The sequence below is a fragment of the Cervus elaphus genome, chromosome 21 (assembly GCF_910594005.1).
Source record: "Cervus elaphus chromosome 21, mCerEla1.1, whole genome shotgun sequence".
NCBI classification, from domain to species: Eukaryota; Metazoa; Chordata; class Mammalia; order Artiodactyla; family Cervidae; genus Cervus; species Cervus elaphus.
Window position 1 is genome coordinate 30,520,920 of NC_057835.1, and position 16,708 is coordinate 30,537,627.

The window sequence follows — 16,708 nt, forward strand, 5'->3', positions numbered from 1 at the left end:
TTTGTGAGTCTCAGGACTAAAGGATGAAGAACATCATACCTTCTGGCATTGATTTCTTGGGCAAATCAGTAATTCAAGCAATCTAGATTTCTTCATAAATTTGCTTTAAAATAATGAGTCAGTATCATCTATTTACCACATAAGGGCCCCAAGAGAAATGTGAAGATGAAGTATTGGGTACTTACCATAATGTATTTGCTGTTTAATAGTCAAATATAAGCCTTTTTAAAGGTCACTGTGGTTAGAGGAGCAGGAATTATTTTTATGGCAAATTAAGTTTTCTTTGGTTGAGCTCTCTTCATTCATTCTGGAGCTATTTCTCTACTCTTCTCCAGTAGCATACTGGGCACCTACCGACCTGGGGAGTTCATCTTTCAGTATTATATCTTTTCCCTTTTCATACTGTCCATGGGGTTCTCAAGGCAAGAATACTGAAGTGTTTTGCCGTTCCCTTCTCCAGGGGACCACGCTTTGTCAGAACTTTCCACCACAACCTCTCTGTCTTGCATGGCCCTACACAGCATGGCTCATAGTTCATTGAGTTAGACAAGGCTGTGATTCATGTGATCAGTTTGGTTAGTTTTCTGTGATTGTGGTTTTCATTCTGTCTGCCCTCTAAGGGACAAGGATAAGAGGCTTATGGAAACTTCCTGATGGGAGGGACTGGCTGTGGGGGAATCTGGATCTTGCTCTGATGGGTGGGACCATGCTCAGTAAATCTGTAATCCAATTTTCTGTTGATGGTTAGGGCTGTGTTCTCTCCCTGTTGTTTGGCCTAAGGCCACACTATGGTGGGGGTAATGACACCTCCTTCAAAAGGGCTTATGCCAGCACTGTTGTATTCAGTGCCTGTGACCCTGCAGCAGGCCACTGTCAACCCATGCTTCCACTGGAGACTCCTGGACACTCACAGGCAAGTCTGGGTCAGTCTCTTGTGGGGCCACTGCTCCTTTCTCCTGGGTCCTGGTGCACACAAAGTTTTGTTTGTGCTCTCTAAGAGACTGTTTCCCCAGCCCTGTGTAAGTTCTGTAACCAAATCCCACTGGCCTCCAAGGTCAAATTCTCGGGGATTTTCAGTCCCTTTGCTGGATCCTCAGGTTGGAAAATCTGTTGTGGGTCCTAGAACTTTCGTAACAGTGTGAGAACTGCTCTGGTATAATTGTTCTCCAGTCTGTGGGTTGTCCACTCAGTGGCTCAATGGCAGGGCTGATGGCAACCTCCTCCAAGAGAACTTATGCTACATGCCATGCCTCCCAGGTCTGCTGCAGCCAGAGTCCCTGTCCCTGAGGCAGGCCACTGCTGACCCTTGCCACCGCAAGAGACACTCAAACACTCAGAGGCAGGTCTGCCTCAGTCTCTGGTGTGCACAAGGTTTTGCTTGAGCCCTCCGAGCGTCTCCTTTCATACCGTCCATGTGGTTCTCAAGGCAAGAATACGGCAGTGGTTTGCCATTCCCTTCTCCAGTGGACCACATTTTGTCAGAACTCTCCACCATGACCTGTCTGTCTTGGGTGGCCCTACACGGCATGGCTCATAGTTTCATTGAGTTAGACAAGGCTGTGGTCCATGTGATCAGTTTGATTAGTTTTCTGGGATTGTGGTTTTCATTCTGTCTGTCCTCTGATGGAGAAGGATGAGAGGCTCATGGAAGCTTTCTGATGGGAGAAATGACACCACCCTTATGGCAGAAAGGGAAGAAGAACTAAAGGGCCTCCTGATGAAAGTGAAAGAAAAGAGTGAAAAAGTTGGCTTAATGCTCAACATTCAGAAAACAAGATCATGGCATCTGGTCCCATCACTTCATGGCAAATAGATGGGGAAACAATGGAGTCAGTGAGAGACTTTTTTTTTTTTTTGGCTCCAAAATCACTGCAGATGGTGACTACAGTCATGAAATTAAAAGGCGCTTGCTACTTGGAATAAAAGCTATGACCAGCCTAAACAGCATATTAAAGAGCAGAGACTTGACTTTATCTACAAAGGTCCATCTAGCCAAGGCTATGGTTTTTCCAGTGGTCACGTATGGATGTGAGAGTTGGACTATAAAGAAAGCTGAATGCCGAAGAATTGATGCTTTTGAACTGTGCTGTTGGAAAAGACTCTTGAGAGTCCCTTGGACTGCAAGAAGGTCCAATGAGTCCATCCTAAAAGAAATCAGTCCTGAATATTCATTGGAAACACTGAGGCTGAAGCTGAAGCTCCAATACTTTGGCCACCTGATGTGATGAACTGACTGATTGGAAAAGACCCTGATGCTGGGAAAGATTGAAGTTGGGAGGAGAAGGGGATGACAGAGGATGATATGGTTGGATAACATCACCGACCCAATGGACATGAGTTTGAGTAAGCTCTGGGAGTTGGCGATGGACAGGCAAGCCTGGCATGCTACAGTCCATGGGGTCACAAAGAGTCACAGATGACTGAGTGACTGAACTGACTGACTAACTTTGCTGAGTTCAGCTCTGCTGATGCAGACTGGCCAGGCTGGATGTGTGTGCTGTCTCCCCCTTCTCTCCTCCCAGTGGTCACCTCCTTGAGGACAGTCACCTCCTTGGACACCTTGCCTGGCCAGAAAAGAGATTGACAGAACCCAGGAAGAAAGCAGTTCTCCTATTTGGAGCCCTATTAAGTATGAAATTTTAGAAATATAGTTGATTTTCTAAAAACTTGTCTGCCACATGTGAGGTAGAAATTAGGGTAACCTTTTGGCAGATGTTCTACTTTTAATGTCACAAATATCTTTGGTCTGTAACTAAGCTTGTAATAAGTAAGTGCACTAAGATATTAAAGTCTTAATAGATATATTGTAATTTAAGAGAAAACATTAACATCAATAGAGGTACTTTAATAGCTAAGAACTGAGCATTTAGTATCTACCAGGAAATTTTTATATATCTTATATCACACTCATTATTTTTTAATTTATTTTTTAATTGGAAGAAGATTGCTTTACAATGTTGTGTTGGTCTCTGCCATACAAGAACAGGAATCAGCCACAATGACACATATATATCCCCTCCTTCTTGAACACTCTTTAAATTTTAGTCACATTTTCTGTTGTCTTGGCAAAAATTTGATAGGCACATCCCATGAGATAATTTTTAATCTGATTCCCTTCCTTCCTTCCTCTCTCCTTTCCTTCCTTTAAATTATTATTATTATTTTTTAATTCTTGAAATAGAGATTATCTACTCAAGCTCATTCTTAGGAAACAGTGGGGCTAGGAAAAACATAGGGATTCCTGGTGGCAAATAAACCCTTGAAGACTCTCAAGCACAGTCACATACATTTATTAATCACCAAATCTTTGGTTAGCTCTTTATAGAAAGCTTTCTTATTTGGCATCTGCAGGATTTTCAGCCTTCCCTGATCTCCACCTCTGGCTTTCTCTACAGTTTATTAGCTCTGTTCTAGCAAACTGTTGTAGGGCTTCCCAGGTGGCACTAGTGGTAAAGAATCTACCTGCCAATGCAGCAGACCCAGGTTCGGTCCCTGGGTTGGGAAGATCCCCTGGAGCAGGAAATGGCAACCCACTCCAGTCTTCTTGCCTGGACAATCCACGGACAGAGGAGCCTGGTGGGCTAGAGTCCATAAGGTCACAGAGAGTTGGACACAACTGAGTGATTGAGCATACAGACACGGGAAACGACCATAAACCACAGAAGCTAACCTCTGAGTTCTGTGTCTTTCTCTCACACGAAGGGTCTCTATTTCCCTGTCTCTCCCACTGGACGATAGATGAATTAGAGACAGGAGTAGGTCTGTATTCCCGTACCCTTACATTTCATTCATAAGAGGAGATCAGTAACTGCCGGTGAACTGTTGAGCAGGATTGAATTGAATTGAAAAGATCAGCAAGGAACATGGCATCGATTGTAGCCAGGGAAGTTTCTGAGCTTGATCTGCTCTCTGGGCTGGTGTGACAGAGGCCAGTTTTGCCTATTCTGTTTAGAATAATTGCCAAAAGATTATAATGGTTCTAGGATCTGCAGAGAAAGAATTTCAATCTCTCGCATGTCCTGCTCTGAACCTGCATAAAGAGCCCAAGCCCTTCCTACACCAAAGAGAACACTGAGTTGGTACATCTCAGAAATCAATGATGCCTTCCAGGAACATTTTTGGTCTTTGTTGTTTAGTCATTAAGTTATGTCCGACTCTTTTGCAACCCCCATGGACTGTCCATGGAATTTTCCAGGCTAGAATACTGGAGTGCGTTGCCATTTCCATCTCCAGGAACATATATTCAAAGAAAATTCATAGTCCATAGTCAGTGGGAGCTATTGCTCAGTGGCTTCCCTGATAAACACATTCTGTTCTCTCTCCTACTTGCAACTGATGTATGTAAAGCATTTGGTATGTACTTGCTATGGCATGAGGTCTCCATTTCCTTGCAAACAGGTGGATATGTGACTTTCACACTAACGAGTACCACGTGGTGTAATATAAACCCATCACCATGAAATATAGCATTTTTAGAAGGCTCTCTTGCATCAGTGAAGCCCATTTATGTTGCTCAGAATGTTTTTATCTGTCTGCTTTGATGTGGGAAATGGGCATCATTAGTAGGACATGCACGCACTGAAGAGATAAATCCTAACTCCATGCTCATTTCTTCATGGTGCTTGCAGACCCACATACGTGCAGTTTTATGAATGAAAGGAGATGCTCAGAGCTACCAAAGGGGAGGAGGCAGACACTCTGAAAGACAGCTCACATGCTCATCATCTCTCTTTTCTTCTTTGCCTTTGGGTTTCAGAGGAATTTTAATAGATGTTGAGAGGGTATTTGTGAATTTGAGTGGTCCTATTCCAATTTCCACATAAGAGCAGTAGAAGGAGGAGGATGGGAGAGAGGGCAGACAGGGTGAGCAGAGCTCACCAAGCCTCTCAGGGCACTGTGATTTTGAGGTCAAGCATGTCTTGAACCCTGTTGGAAGTATGTTAGCCTGCAGGCATTTCAAACTTTAGCCATTCACATGAGCAAGTACTTCATTATCCAGCAGGAAACTCGGCCAACTACCACCTGTAACATCTATGTCTGAACATCAAAGAAATAGAGAGGAAACAGTTTTACCTCTATGACGTTGCTCCTCAATCCTGATCAAACACGAGAAAAGGCAGCTGAGTGATGTTTGAAGAGTGCCAGTGTGAAAATAAAGTGCCCATTTAAACATGAAGGGTATTTCTAATGGATTGCAAGAATCACTTAATGCTGTCCAAGACTCCAAAAGAAAATTAAGAAGAGCCTCTTAGAATGTGCTTCAGTATTGTTGTTTTTCAGTCACTCAGTCATGTCTGACTCTTTGCAATCCCATCAACTGCAGCATGCCAGGCTCCTCTGTCCTTCACTCTTTCTTAGAGTTTGCTCACTCATGCCCATTGAGTCAGTGATGCTATCTAACTATCTCATCCTCCTTCTCCTTTTGCCTTCAGTCTTTCCCAGCATCAGGGTCTTTCCCAATGAATCTACTCTTCTCATCAAGGACCACAATATTGGAGCTTCAGCTTCAGCATCTGTCCTTCCAATGAATAGTCAAGGTTGAGATTTCCTTTAGGATTGACTGGTTTGATCTCTTTACAATCCAAAGGACTCTCAAGAGTCTTCTCCAACACCACAATTCAAAAGCATCAGTTCTTCAGAACGCCTCCTTCTTTTTGGTCCAACTCTAACATTTTTTGTTTAACATTTCACATAAGGCAGAAAAGATAAACCTTAGCAATTTTTCTACTATGTTTAAGAAAATGGTGACTACTATTTGGGGGAGTTTGAAATATTCACAGTAATCACATTTTAAATTTTTGTTTTGAAGTAATTATAGACCTACATGCAGCTCTAAGAGCTAATATAGAGACATCCCATATAACCTTTATTTAGTTTTCCCTACTGGCAACATCTTGCAGAACTACAGAGCTATAGTGCAACCAGTATATTGACAAAGACACAGTGCAGTGATTGAACATTTTCATCACCACAAGGATCTCTCTTGTTACCCTTTAATCCATCAAACAGGGCATTATCAGTTACTGTCTCTCTGGGAATTCCTTCCAGGGAGTTGACCTTGATTCTTTAGTTAGCCTCAGTCCTGGGTTCAATGGTTGTTCCCCTGGCCCACATTCTGGATCAGGAAGATCCCCTGGAGGAGGGCACAGCAACCCGCTCCAGTAATCTTGCTTGGAGAATTCCACGGAGAGAGGAGCCTGGCAGGCTACAGTCAGTGGTGTCACAAAGAGTCGGACACGACTCAGTGACTAACACTTACTTACCTTATCCTCCCTTGACCCACATACCTGGCACTTCATTGAAAGAGTCATGCTTTGTCCATGTTGCTGTGACTCTGATTCACCCTCTTATTTTCCACAATAAAAACAAACCCATTTCTAATACTTAATCCACTGTTAGGTTTAAAAACAGTAGAATGTACAGTAGAAACTCCTCTGTCTCCTCTTTCCTAGTTGAGTTTATCCCACTCAACTAACTTTCCCAAATTCTTAAAAAAATTTTTTTCCTACATGTTCAAACTTATTTCTTATTACCCCATCACTTTCTTGGTCACTGGCTCCTGCTTTCTTCAAGTCAGTGTTACTCTACTTTCTACTCTCTCTGGTATCAGATACTTATTTTAATAACACTCAAAGGTGATGCTATTTATCTGATAAAGGGAAATAAGGTAGATGGATAAGAACAGTCTTCTCTGAGTTTTCAAAAAACAAAGAGGGAATCCTGACCTCAGATTTTCACGTCATTCATTGAATCAGTGTTCCATGTAAGAGGGATTTCAAGGTAGCACTCTTTGAATGTGGAGTTAGAATGCCTTTGGGACTGGTTTGAAAGATACACTTGCTACTTTGTCCAGTGTGAACATGTATTTGTGTGACTTGAGGGCTAGAGGAAGGATTGATTATAGTGATGTTAGCACTCCAAGCTACCTCTTGTGTCACTATAAGTCTGAAGAAAAATGTTGGAGAGGCATGACTGTAAATATTTAAAAAGGACACCAAGGAACACAAACCTGACCTCAGCAACTTAGGGTGTAACTAGAGCTTAGGCAGAGAAAGTGGGAAAAGGAATCAAAATCCTAGAAAGCCGTGACAATGATGATTTCTGCCAAGTGCTTTAAGGAATATAATCCAGTGTTTGTCCTGTAGGAATACAATAATAGGTATGTGCTGAATTGAAGAGGTACAAGGTCTAAACTGATTTTGAGTGAAAAATTAAAGACACTAAATCAATCATTAGAGAAAGACAATTTTCTGTTTTCCCTTCTATTCTGTAAACTCTAATTTTTATTATTTGATACTGATTATCTGATATTATTTCACAAGCATCAAGTAGACCATCAATTAAGTCCAATGTGAAAAAAATATTATCCCATTTAGAAAGAAAGTAGGGGACTTCCCTGGTGGTCCAGTGGCTAAGACTCCACACTCCCAATTCAGGGGGCCCAAGTTTGATCCCCAGTCAGGGAACTAGATGCCACTTGTTGTAACTAAAAATTCTGCATGCAGATGAAAATTAAAGATCCCACATGCTGCAACTAAGACCCGGTGCAGCCAAATAAGTAATAAATAAATAGATAAATAATGAAGGGAGTGAAGGAAAGGAAAGGAGCGCTTGGGTAATCATTAGTGCTGTTCATCAACACTTGTGGTTTTTACTGGCCAGAGGTAGAATTCTACTTCTTGATTCCCTAGAACACAGGCACGTATTTGGCCTGTAAATCTGAGAGCTGAAGCATGTCACTTCTGGCCACCAGCCTTAAGAGCAAAGATGTGATCCCCACATGGTTTCTCAGTATGATGAGCAGTGCTACTCCACACAGGGAGGCTGTGTCCTGGGCTGAGAGCAAATCAAGTCAGCTTCTGCCAACCCAACAAAGATATTTCATGTGAGGGAAAAATACATCTTTACAGTTTTCAGTGATAAAGAGCAGGGGATGTGTGTTACTAAAACATAACATAGGCTGTCCTGAATGTTAGAAAATTGTAAAAGTATGACTTTCGCAGTGGGATGGTAGGTGTTTCTTCTTTTCTTCTTTCTTTTTGTATTTTCAAATTTTTTCAGTAATGTTTTTTAAATCTATTTTGTGCTTTTATAGAATGGGTAAATTTTTTGTAATAATGAAATATTTAATTTAAAGTAAACTGAGGGAAAAATAAGTTTTATGATTTGAATATATTTACAATTTAAAATATTGTATTTTACTGATAAATGCATGAAATGCACAAAAATTAATGACATTTTCTTTTGTTGTTGTTGTGCCAGTTGGGTTATCCTAACACTTATGCATAGATTGAGAAGTGTTTGAAACCAGAAAATGATGTTATAAGAGACTTAAAATGTGTAACCAGAGATAGAGGAAATCATGCTATGTGGATGATGACAAGCACACCTGCAAAACAAATTTTAAAATTCACAAATCATGAGTTCCCCAACAGCAAGGAACCAAAACTGCTCCTTTTTTCCCAAGAATCTAATGATTGATGCCATTTTCTTGAACCTGGAGTATGTTTTTGGAGCATAGAGTTTAGTTGCCAAGAACTCAAAAAATAAAATGTTATACTGTCATAGTATCAAAGTTTACTGTCTTGAGATAAGTCTGCTCCAGCCCCTAAGAAATGCACCTCTCTGAGGGTGGTGGATCCCTTGGGGTCCTGGGAGACGTCTGTGAGACAGACTATTTCTCTTTTATCTGTGGTTTGCTAATGAGATTAGGCAAAATGAGTAACAATGATGGGCATTGCATAAAAGATTGTTGTGTTTGTTAATTTTTTCTTCCCTCACTTTTCCCTGTGCATAATACACACACACACAACACACACACAACACACACACAACACACATACCCCATTACGAATAATGCAGTCAGGCTCATTCAAGGATACTAGGAACATTTGCACATTAACCTTATTATACAAATGGGCTTTACAGGTGGCGCTAGTGGTAAAGAACCCACTCCAGGTAAAGAACTCCTGCCAATTCAGGAGACACAGAGACATAGATTTGATCCCTGAGTTGGGAAGATCCCCTGGAGCAGGAAATGGCACCCCTCTCCAGCATTCTTGCCCGGACTCCCATGGACAGAGGAGCCTGTTGGGTGACAGTCCACAGGGTCGCAAAGAGTCAGACACAACTGAGTGACTGAGCACACTCATTGCACAGAAGGGCCTTCATTTGAATTTTATACAAGGGACCTGAAGAAAAGCGAGCCTGTGTCAAAACGTCAAAATCAAGGCATAGGATTTTACATGCATTACTGTATATATTTGTTTGCCAACCTGAATGAGAAGCCAACCTCAATAAAATCCTACACCTTCAAGAAGGTAGACTCGAAACCAGGATGGATCCACAGACTACTGGCAGGTCTCAGCTCTGTGTTTTTTCTTTCAGTCTCTTCTGAAGACAGTGTTGCTGTCTTTGAGAACTGAGTTTCCGTAGACTAAAATTAAGACTCTAGGTTTTTTTTTAAAGGTTAGTATTTTCTTTGAGATTTTACCTAGTGCCTCTGCAGTATTATTTACAGGGTTTTCTTCCATTTTACCAAACTAGAAATTTAATAAATAGACTCTCAAGAGAAATAAAAACCTTCTTACTGGCCGTATTGTTACCGAAAGAGTGTGTGTGATTTGGCTGCTCACTGCTTAAAAGCCAATAAACAGGCCAGGTTGGTGGAAAGGAAAGTTTGCTCTATTTCAGATGCTGGCAAATGGAGGGAAGGGTGACACACATTTGTCCAAAAGCCTACTCCTCCCACCCCCACTAGTGGCAACCAGTGGGGCAAGAGCTTTTATCGACAGAAGGAGGGGTGCTACATGCAGAAATAACAGTCAGCTCCGACAGTCATCTTCAAATTGGTCATGGGTGGTCTGACCAGCATCATCTTGGTTGTTTTAGGTAGAGTTAATCTTCAGTTCCGGGGTCCATTTGTTCCATCTCTTTGTGGCCAATTCTAGGAATTGTGGCAGCTCGTGTCCTGGGCACAGTGTGGTCATCTTGTAGTTAACTTCTCCACCTGATGTTTGAGTTTCTACAAGACAGCTCACAGGATATGGCTCAGAATATTATCTATAGCCCTGGAGAAAGAACTAAAGGTCCTTGACTATGTTTAATGACAATATTATCATTAGTCTCCTTGGACTATTTTCCTTTGTTTCTGCATTTCTCACTTCTCTGATTAAACTTATTTTTTGACTGAAATTTTCCACAAACAAAAGGCAAGCAGAGGACATGGTGGGGGGCAAGGACCACAGGATACTGCTTCCTTTCACAACTGAAAAAGATTCTAAAACCCTAGTTTACAGATAAACGCTTTACGTTCATTCTTCTTCTACAGCCCCAGAACCCACGTGTAGCATGTAAGACAATGAATTACAGTTATTTTTAGTTCTGAATTAACAAGCTCAAGAGGCCCCAAAAGACTGAGGTTATTGCTTAGCACTCTTCGCAAAGAAAAAACTTCTGGGAAAGGTCTTTCTTTTTAAGAAACCAGTGAATTTTTAGATCCCAAGCTGCACCTAAAAGAGAAAAGAAACTCTTATTAAGAACTTCTACCTTGTTGAATTTACACTTGAAATAGTGTGAAATCTTGACAAATGTACAAATGGGTATAAACAGTCTTTTCACCCTTACTTGGTGGTTGTCATTAAGTTTTCAAAAGATAGAATAAATGAAACAAAAAATACACAAAGAGCCGCAAAACAAAGACCTTTTATTGAAATGGTCTAGTTTAAGCTTTAAAATACTACTTTGTACTCTGTAAAATGTCTGAGTGTGTGCTGAGTCAGTTCAGTCATGTCCACCTCTGAAGGCTTATATGCAAGCTAAGTTGCTTCAGCCGTGTCTAAATCTTTGCAACCCAATGGACTGCAGCCTGCCAGGCTCCTCTGTCCATGGGATTCTCCAGGCAAGAATACTGGAGTGGGTTGCCATGCCCTCCTCCAGGGGATCTTCCTGACCCAGGGATCAAACCCAATCTCTTGTGTCTCCTGCACTGGCAGGTGGGTCCATTACCACTTGTGCCACCTGGGAAGCCTGTAAAATGTCTAGAAATAGAGGCAAAATTATTGTCTAGATAGAGGCAAAATTATTGTTAAGTTTTTTTTAAAGGTCAACCTTTAAGCACAGTTCCATGTCCTTACATTGGAAACTAGGTCTCAGTGTAGAAAATGCCCAGGGAGCCTATAGACTCAAAGGGTTCTGAAAAAAGTTAATAACTCTCTTTCCTTGTTACTAAAAAAGATCCACACAGCGCATTTCATACACTGCAAGGAGCAGCCAGCGGCCTGAATAGGAGACTTCTGCTTTCACTCCATCTTGCTAACATTCTACAAAGATGTTTGTTGCGGTAAAATTGATAGCCATAATCCTTGACAATTCGAATCACGTTAGATGTCCCTTCTTTTTTAATTCCATTAACCACAGTGAATGCAATCTTCGGAAACCCTGCCTCAGGAGCCCAGAACCTGGTGCTGCGGGACTGGCTCAGGGTTCATGGTCAAGGTCCTTTGCTCTGTGGGTCTAATTAGCACCCAGAGCAGCTTCTCAGTTTCTAAGCTTATGCCCTGAGCTGGATTCTAAAATTAGAAACAGTTTTAAAAGTATTTATATTTCCTATATTTAAAAAACTAAATTTTATTTTATAAAAAGCAAATATATATTATATACTTATATAGTACATTATACTAATAATACACCCTTCACGTGTTCATCTGCAGAAAAAGAGGACCTCAGTTAGGGGAGTCTGCTAGCCCATCAATGAGCATGTGTCTGTCCCTGGAGCCTACTGGGGGAGGGTGGGTCCAGGGATGAAATAAGGAGCTAGTTCTGAAATCAGTGAAAAAGAAGCCACAGATGTTGGATGTTGTCAGACTCAGAGTCTTCAGGGAGCTCCAACTCTGAACAGCCTTTGAAATCCTTTTCCACCAGCTTCCTACACAGCTTCCATCACCCAGAAGGTTTAGTTATGGTCATGATCCCTAATCGGGGAGGGCTGGAGCAGGAAAGCAGAGAATGAGGGTAAACAGAGTCATCTTGTAGGGCTCGTGAGAACTGAAGGCTGGCTTCTCTGATGCCATGGAGAATCCCAGCCCCTTCACCATCCAGGCTGCAAATGTCCCAGTGCAGTGTCAGGGATCACATGATTGTGACTCAGAAATGACAGGCCTGATGCATAATATCTTAGTTGTGGAGTTGCAGGGGAACACAGACATGATGGGAACAGAGGGAACCTTAACGACAGGAAGGTAGGTGTGTTTCCTCTCTCTTCCACCATTCGCTGATGTTTCAATTCCTGAGAAGCAGCAGGCCCTCTAGCAGGCGGTCCTGCTGGACCCATCTAACCTGTGATGCGTGCTGATCACTGTGTGTTTCTCTTTTTCTACCCAGGACAGCTTTCCTGCCCGCTTTGGAGGAGTCCATTTTGTCAACCAGCCCTGGTACATTCATGCCCTGTACACGCTCATCAAGCCATTCCTTAAAGACAAGACCAGGAAACGGGTAATGAAAACAAAACCCAAAAAGGGGAGGTCCAGAGGGACAACTGCAGAGCCCCTCCACTCAAACTCCCTCTGTCTTTATTTTTCACTGTGGTTTTTGTTTTTTGTTTTTTTTTCCTTTTCTGCAGTCCCTGAGCTTTTGAGCCTCAGCTGGAGGTTTGCAAATGGCCTGGATTTAATCAATAATTTAGTGGCACTGGGTTAGTTTAGAGTCCTGGTGACAAACCAAAGGAAGCATTGAAGGCATGCATGCGCCAGATGCCCCCTTTACAGTAAATGCTTGTGGGAGATGCCAGGTCAAACAGCTTCCTGTTCACCGAATATTTTAAGAACTTACATTTTGTCCTGTGAATGTGTTATCTCTATGAAGAATGTTAATGGTTTGCCTTTTTCCCCGTGACTCTTGGGTCATAGCTGCCAGCTCCATCACCCTTGAGGCCGGGAATGCATTCTTCTTTAGAAATAATAATGCTCACAGGAAAAAGGCTTTTAAAATCTTGATTGCATCAGCTGATGACATTTGGGAAGCCAGCATCCTCCAGCAGATTTCCCACCCGCCCCCCCCCCCCGCCGCCCCCAGCATTCTGATTAGCTGAGAAACCCAGCATTCTTTAACCTCTCTGAATCTCTGTTTCCTCATTTATAAAATGGAAAAACTAACACCTGCATCACAGAGTGCTTGGGGTAATTTTATGAGACACACAGCATAAAGTCATTCTGGTAGGAGAGATTCCGGAACACTCATTTCTCTTTCCTATTTAGCTCTCTCTTCTTATAAGCTTTCTGATTTCAGCTATCACCTAGCTCAGGGACACCACCTCTTAAGGGAACAAGAGTCAGCCTTACAGCACCTCATATAGGCCGCTGGGCTTCCCAGGTGGCCCTAGTGATAAAGAATCTGTCTGCCAAGGCAGGCGACGCAAGAGATATGGGTTCAATCCCTGGGTTGGGATGATCCCCTGGGAGAGGGCATGGCAACTCACTCCAGTATTCTTGCATGGAGAATCCCATGGACAAAGGAACCTGGCAGGCTACAGTCCAAAGGGTTGCAAAGATTCAGACACGACTAAAGCAACTTAGCTCGCATATAAGCCTCTATGCCCCAGGGACTCCATCCTGGGGAAGAGCTCAGAGTACTCAGAGGAGAGTGATAACGTGGGGGATCCCCCCCCCCCCCACATATACACACTCTGCAGGGTTCCCAACTCCTGAAGCTCAGCTGTTTCCAGATCATTAGAAAACATTGCCTTAGGGTATGGGATGAAGGGTAATTCTCCTGTCTGCAAATGAGTGTGGAACCTGGGACTAGAATTGACCAGCCTCAGGAGGCAGAGGCATTCTAGGACATTCTGAGATCTGTCTGGGGCTCAGGACGGTGATAAGAGCCAAGAAGTGCCTTGTACGGTTCCCAACATGGTATCGTGCTTCCCACTGGCCTCTTCTACTCAGGAAGGAGCCACGGCATTTCCAACCATCGTGAGTGCTCTGCCCCTGAAGGAAGGGGTTTCCTGGTTCTCTGGGTGCAGAACAGAATCTGACAAATGGGGATTCTGCTTCCTACCTGCTGAGTTCCTTCACTCCACAGTACCCCCAGAGAGAGGGCCAGTTTCAACAATGCTCCTTTTCCTCTGAGAACTGGAAGTTTTGGGTGGGTGCGTGGGTACCAGGACCAGTGTTTAGCTCCAGCTTTTCCACATTTCAAATACTATAATTCCTCTACTGAGACATTCTGCAAAAGTCAGACTATGTGAATTTCTTTCTTTTTTTTAAAATTTTTATTAGTTGGAGGCTAATTACTTCACAACATTGCAGTGTGTTTTGTCATACATTGACATGAATCAGCCATGGAGTTACATGTATTCCCCATCCCAATTCCCCCTCCCACCTCCTTCTCCACCCGATTCCTCTGGGTCTTCGCAGTGCACCAGGCCCGAGCACTTGTCTTATGCATCCCACCTGGGCTGGTGATCTGTTTCACTATAGATAATATACATGCTGTTCTTTCGAAACATCCCACCCTCGCCTTCTCCCACAGAGTTCAAAAGTCTGTTCTGTACATCTGTGTCTCTTTTTCTGTTTTGCATATAAGGTTATCATTACCATCTTTCTAAATTCCATATATATGTGTTAGTATGCTGTAATGTTCTTTATCTTTCTGGCTTACTTCACTCTGTATAATGTGCTCCAGTTTCATCCATCTCATTAGAACTGATTCAAATGAATTCTTTTTAACGGCTGAGTAATATTCTATGGTGTATATGTCAGAATATGTGAATTTCTTAAAAAAAAAAAATTCTTGTTAAAATTCAGTCATACCCAACCATTCAGTGTCAGAAAATGTACGTTGTTTCTTGAAGTGCTGCGGTATTCTTGTGAAGAATTTTAGCACTTAGCTTCTTGTCTCCTTCCTCTTTAAATGATGTCATTACATCCCAAGTTAAAATTCAGTACAACAAGGCAAGGTAGGTAGTAAGGCTCTGCCTTCCAATGCAGGGGCTGCAGGTTCAATCCCTGATCAGGGAACTAAGGTCTCATATGCTGCAGAGTGTAACCTAAATTTAATTTTATAGAAAGCAAATATTTATTATATACTTATATAGTACATTATACAATAATATACACCCTTCAGACATGTTGTGAGTTAGGTTCCAGACCACTGCAAAAAAGCAAGCATCATGAAAAAGCAAATCACATGTATGTTTTTTTTTTCTGTTTCCCAGTGTACAAAAAAGTTACATTTACACTATACTATAGTCTATTAAGTGTGCAATAGTATTATGTCTAAAAAAAGTTCAATTAATTAAATTGATTTAAATTAATTTAATTAAAGTAATTGTATTACTTTAATTAAAATACAAAACAACAACAAAAAATTGTAATAGTTATATCAAAGATCACTGATCACAGCTCACCATGGCTAATATAATAATCATGAATGAGTTTGAAATATTAAGAGAATTATCAAAATGTGACAGAGACACAAGGTTTGCTAACACTTTAGAAAAAGGGCACCAATAAACTTGCTTGATGTAAGATTGCCACAGACTTTTGGTTTATAAAAAGTGTAATATCTGTTAAGTATGCAAAGCACAGTAGACAGGGATGCCTGTACTAACAGTTAAACAGTGTAATGTAATACTTACATGATATATTATTATACTATATGTAAGTATTTTAAAAATCACAGTTATTCATACATTTCTTCATGGTTAAGTGTGCGCATGTGTGTGTATAATTGATGACCCTGTACTCGGGAACAATTAATGCACATTGAGCCTGCAACATGAAGAAGTGTGGGAATCAATGTCATTATACAGATGCACTTTGAATAAACTTTCAGGAGTCGATTCCTAAATTACAGGCAATGGTAATTATTGACTTGTGGCTTATCCACTTCATGGATTTGTTTGAAAATGTTATTTGGGGGTGTTTTCTCCCCTACAACTAATTACATCACCATCCATTATATGTTTCAAAGATGCAAACTTGTTTGTTGAGGGTATTGGCAAATCCAGACAGAAACAGAAAATTGTTGCAAAAATATCTCACAATAAATTCTCACGTCACAGTTTCCAATTCCATTACTTAAGAAGTGACTGAGATTTTTCCTTGTGCCCACACCACCCTGGGAGCTAGGAGAGTATTAGAAGGGTTTTAAAAAAATGGTCCCTTTACTGAACATCCTGCTCTTCCTATGGGGATTGTTTCACTCTTGAGTAGCTCAGTTGTCCAGCTCTTTTGCCATCCCATAGACTGTAGCCCACCAGGCTCCTCTGTCCATGGGATCACCCAGGCAAGACTACTGGAGTGAGCTGCCATTTCCTTCTCCAAGGGATCTTGCAGACCCAGGGGTGGAACCTGTGTCTCCTGCATTGGCAAGCAGATTCTTTACGACTGAACCACCAGAGAAGCCCTCTCCTATAGGGCAGAAAGACATCAATGAACAAATCAGAAAATCTTAGAAGTCATCTCACAATGAACAGTTAATTTGGGGAATTGGGGAGAGTCAAGTGGGCAGGTGTCACTGGGGCAGATTGAGGAAGTCTTTGCCACTAGATGTAGGCCTGGGAATGATGGGGAACATTGAGCAGGGTCTAGAGGATGCTTAAGGAGAATAGTGCGATGTGGTGTGCGTGAAGCATGATCAGGGGTTTGGAGGATATACATTCCTACTCTTTTCATCTGCAGGGATAATTAAGAGATGACTATATGTGTAA

General features: G+C 41.8%; 1 protein-coding gene across 1 annotated transcript in view; it reads left to right on the top strand.

Moving 5' to 3' along the window:
* Positions 1-16,708, top strand: part of CLVS1 (clavesin 1) — a 156,264-nt gene that overhangs the window by 113,538 nt on the left and 26,018 nt on the right. Inside the window, exon 4 of the mRNA XM_043879860.1 lies at positions 12,382-12,492. Within this exon, the coding sequence (XP_043735795.1) occupies positions 12,382-12,492 (111 nt within the window). The remainder of the gene's footprint in view (positions 1-12,381; positions 12,493-16,708) is intronic.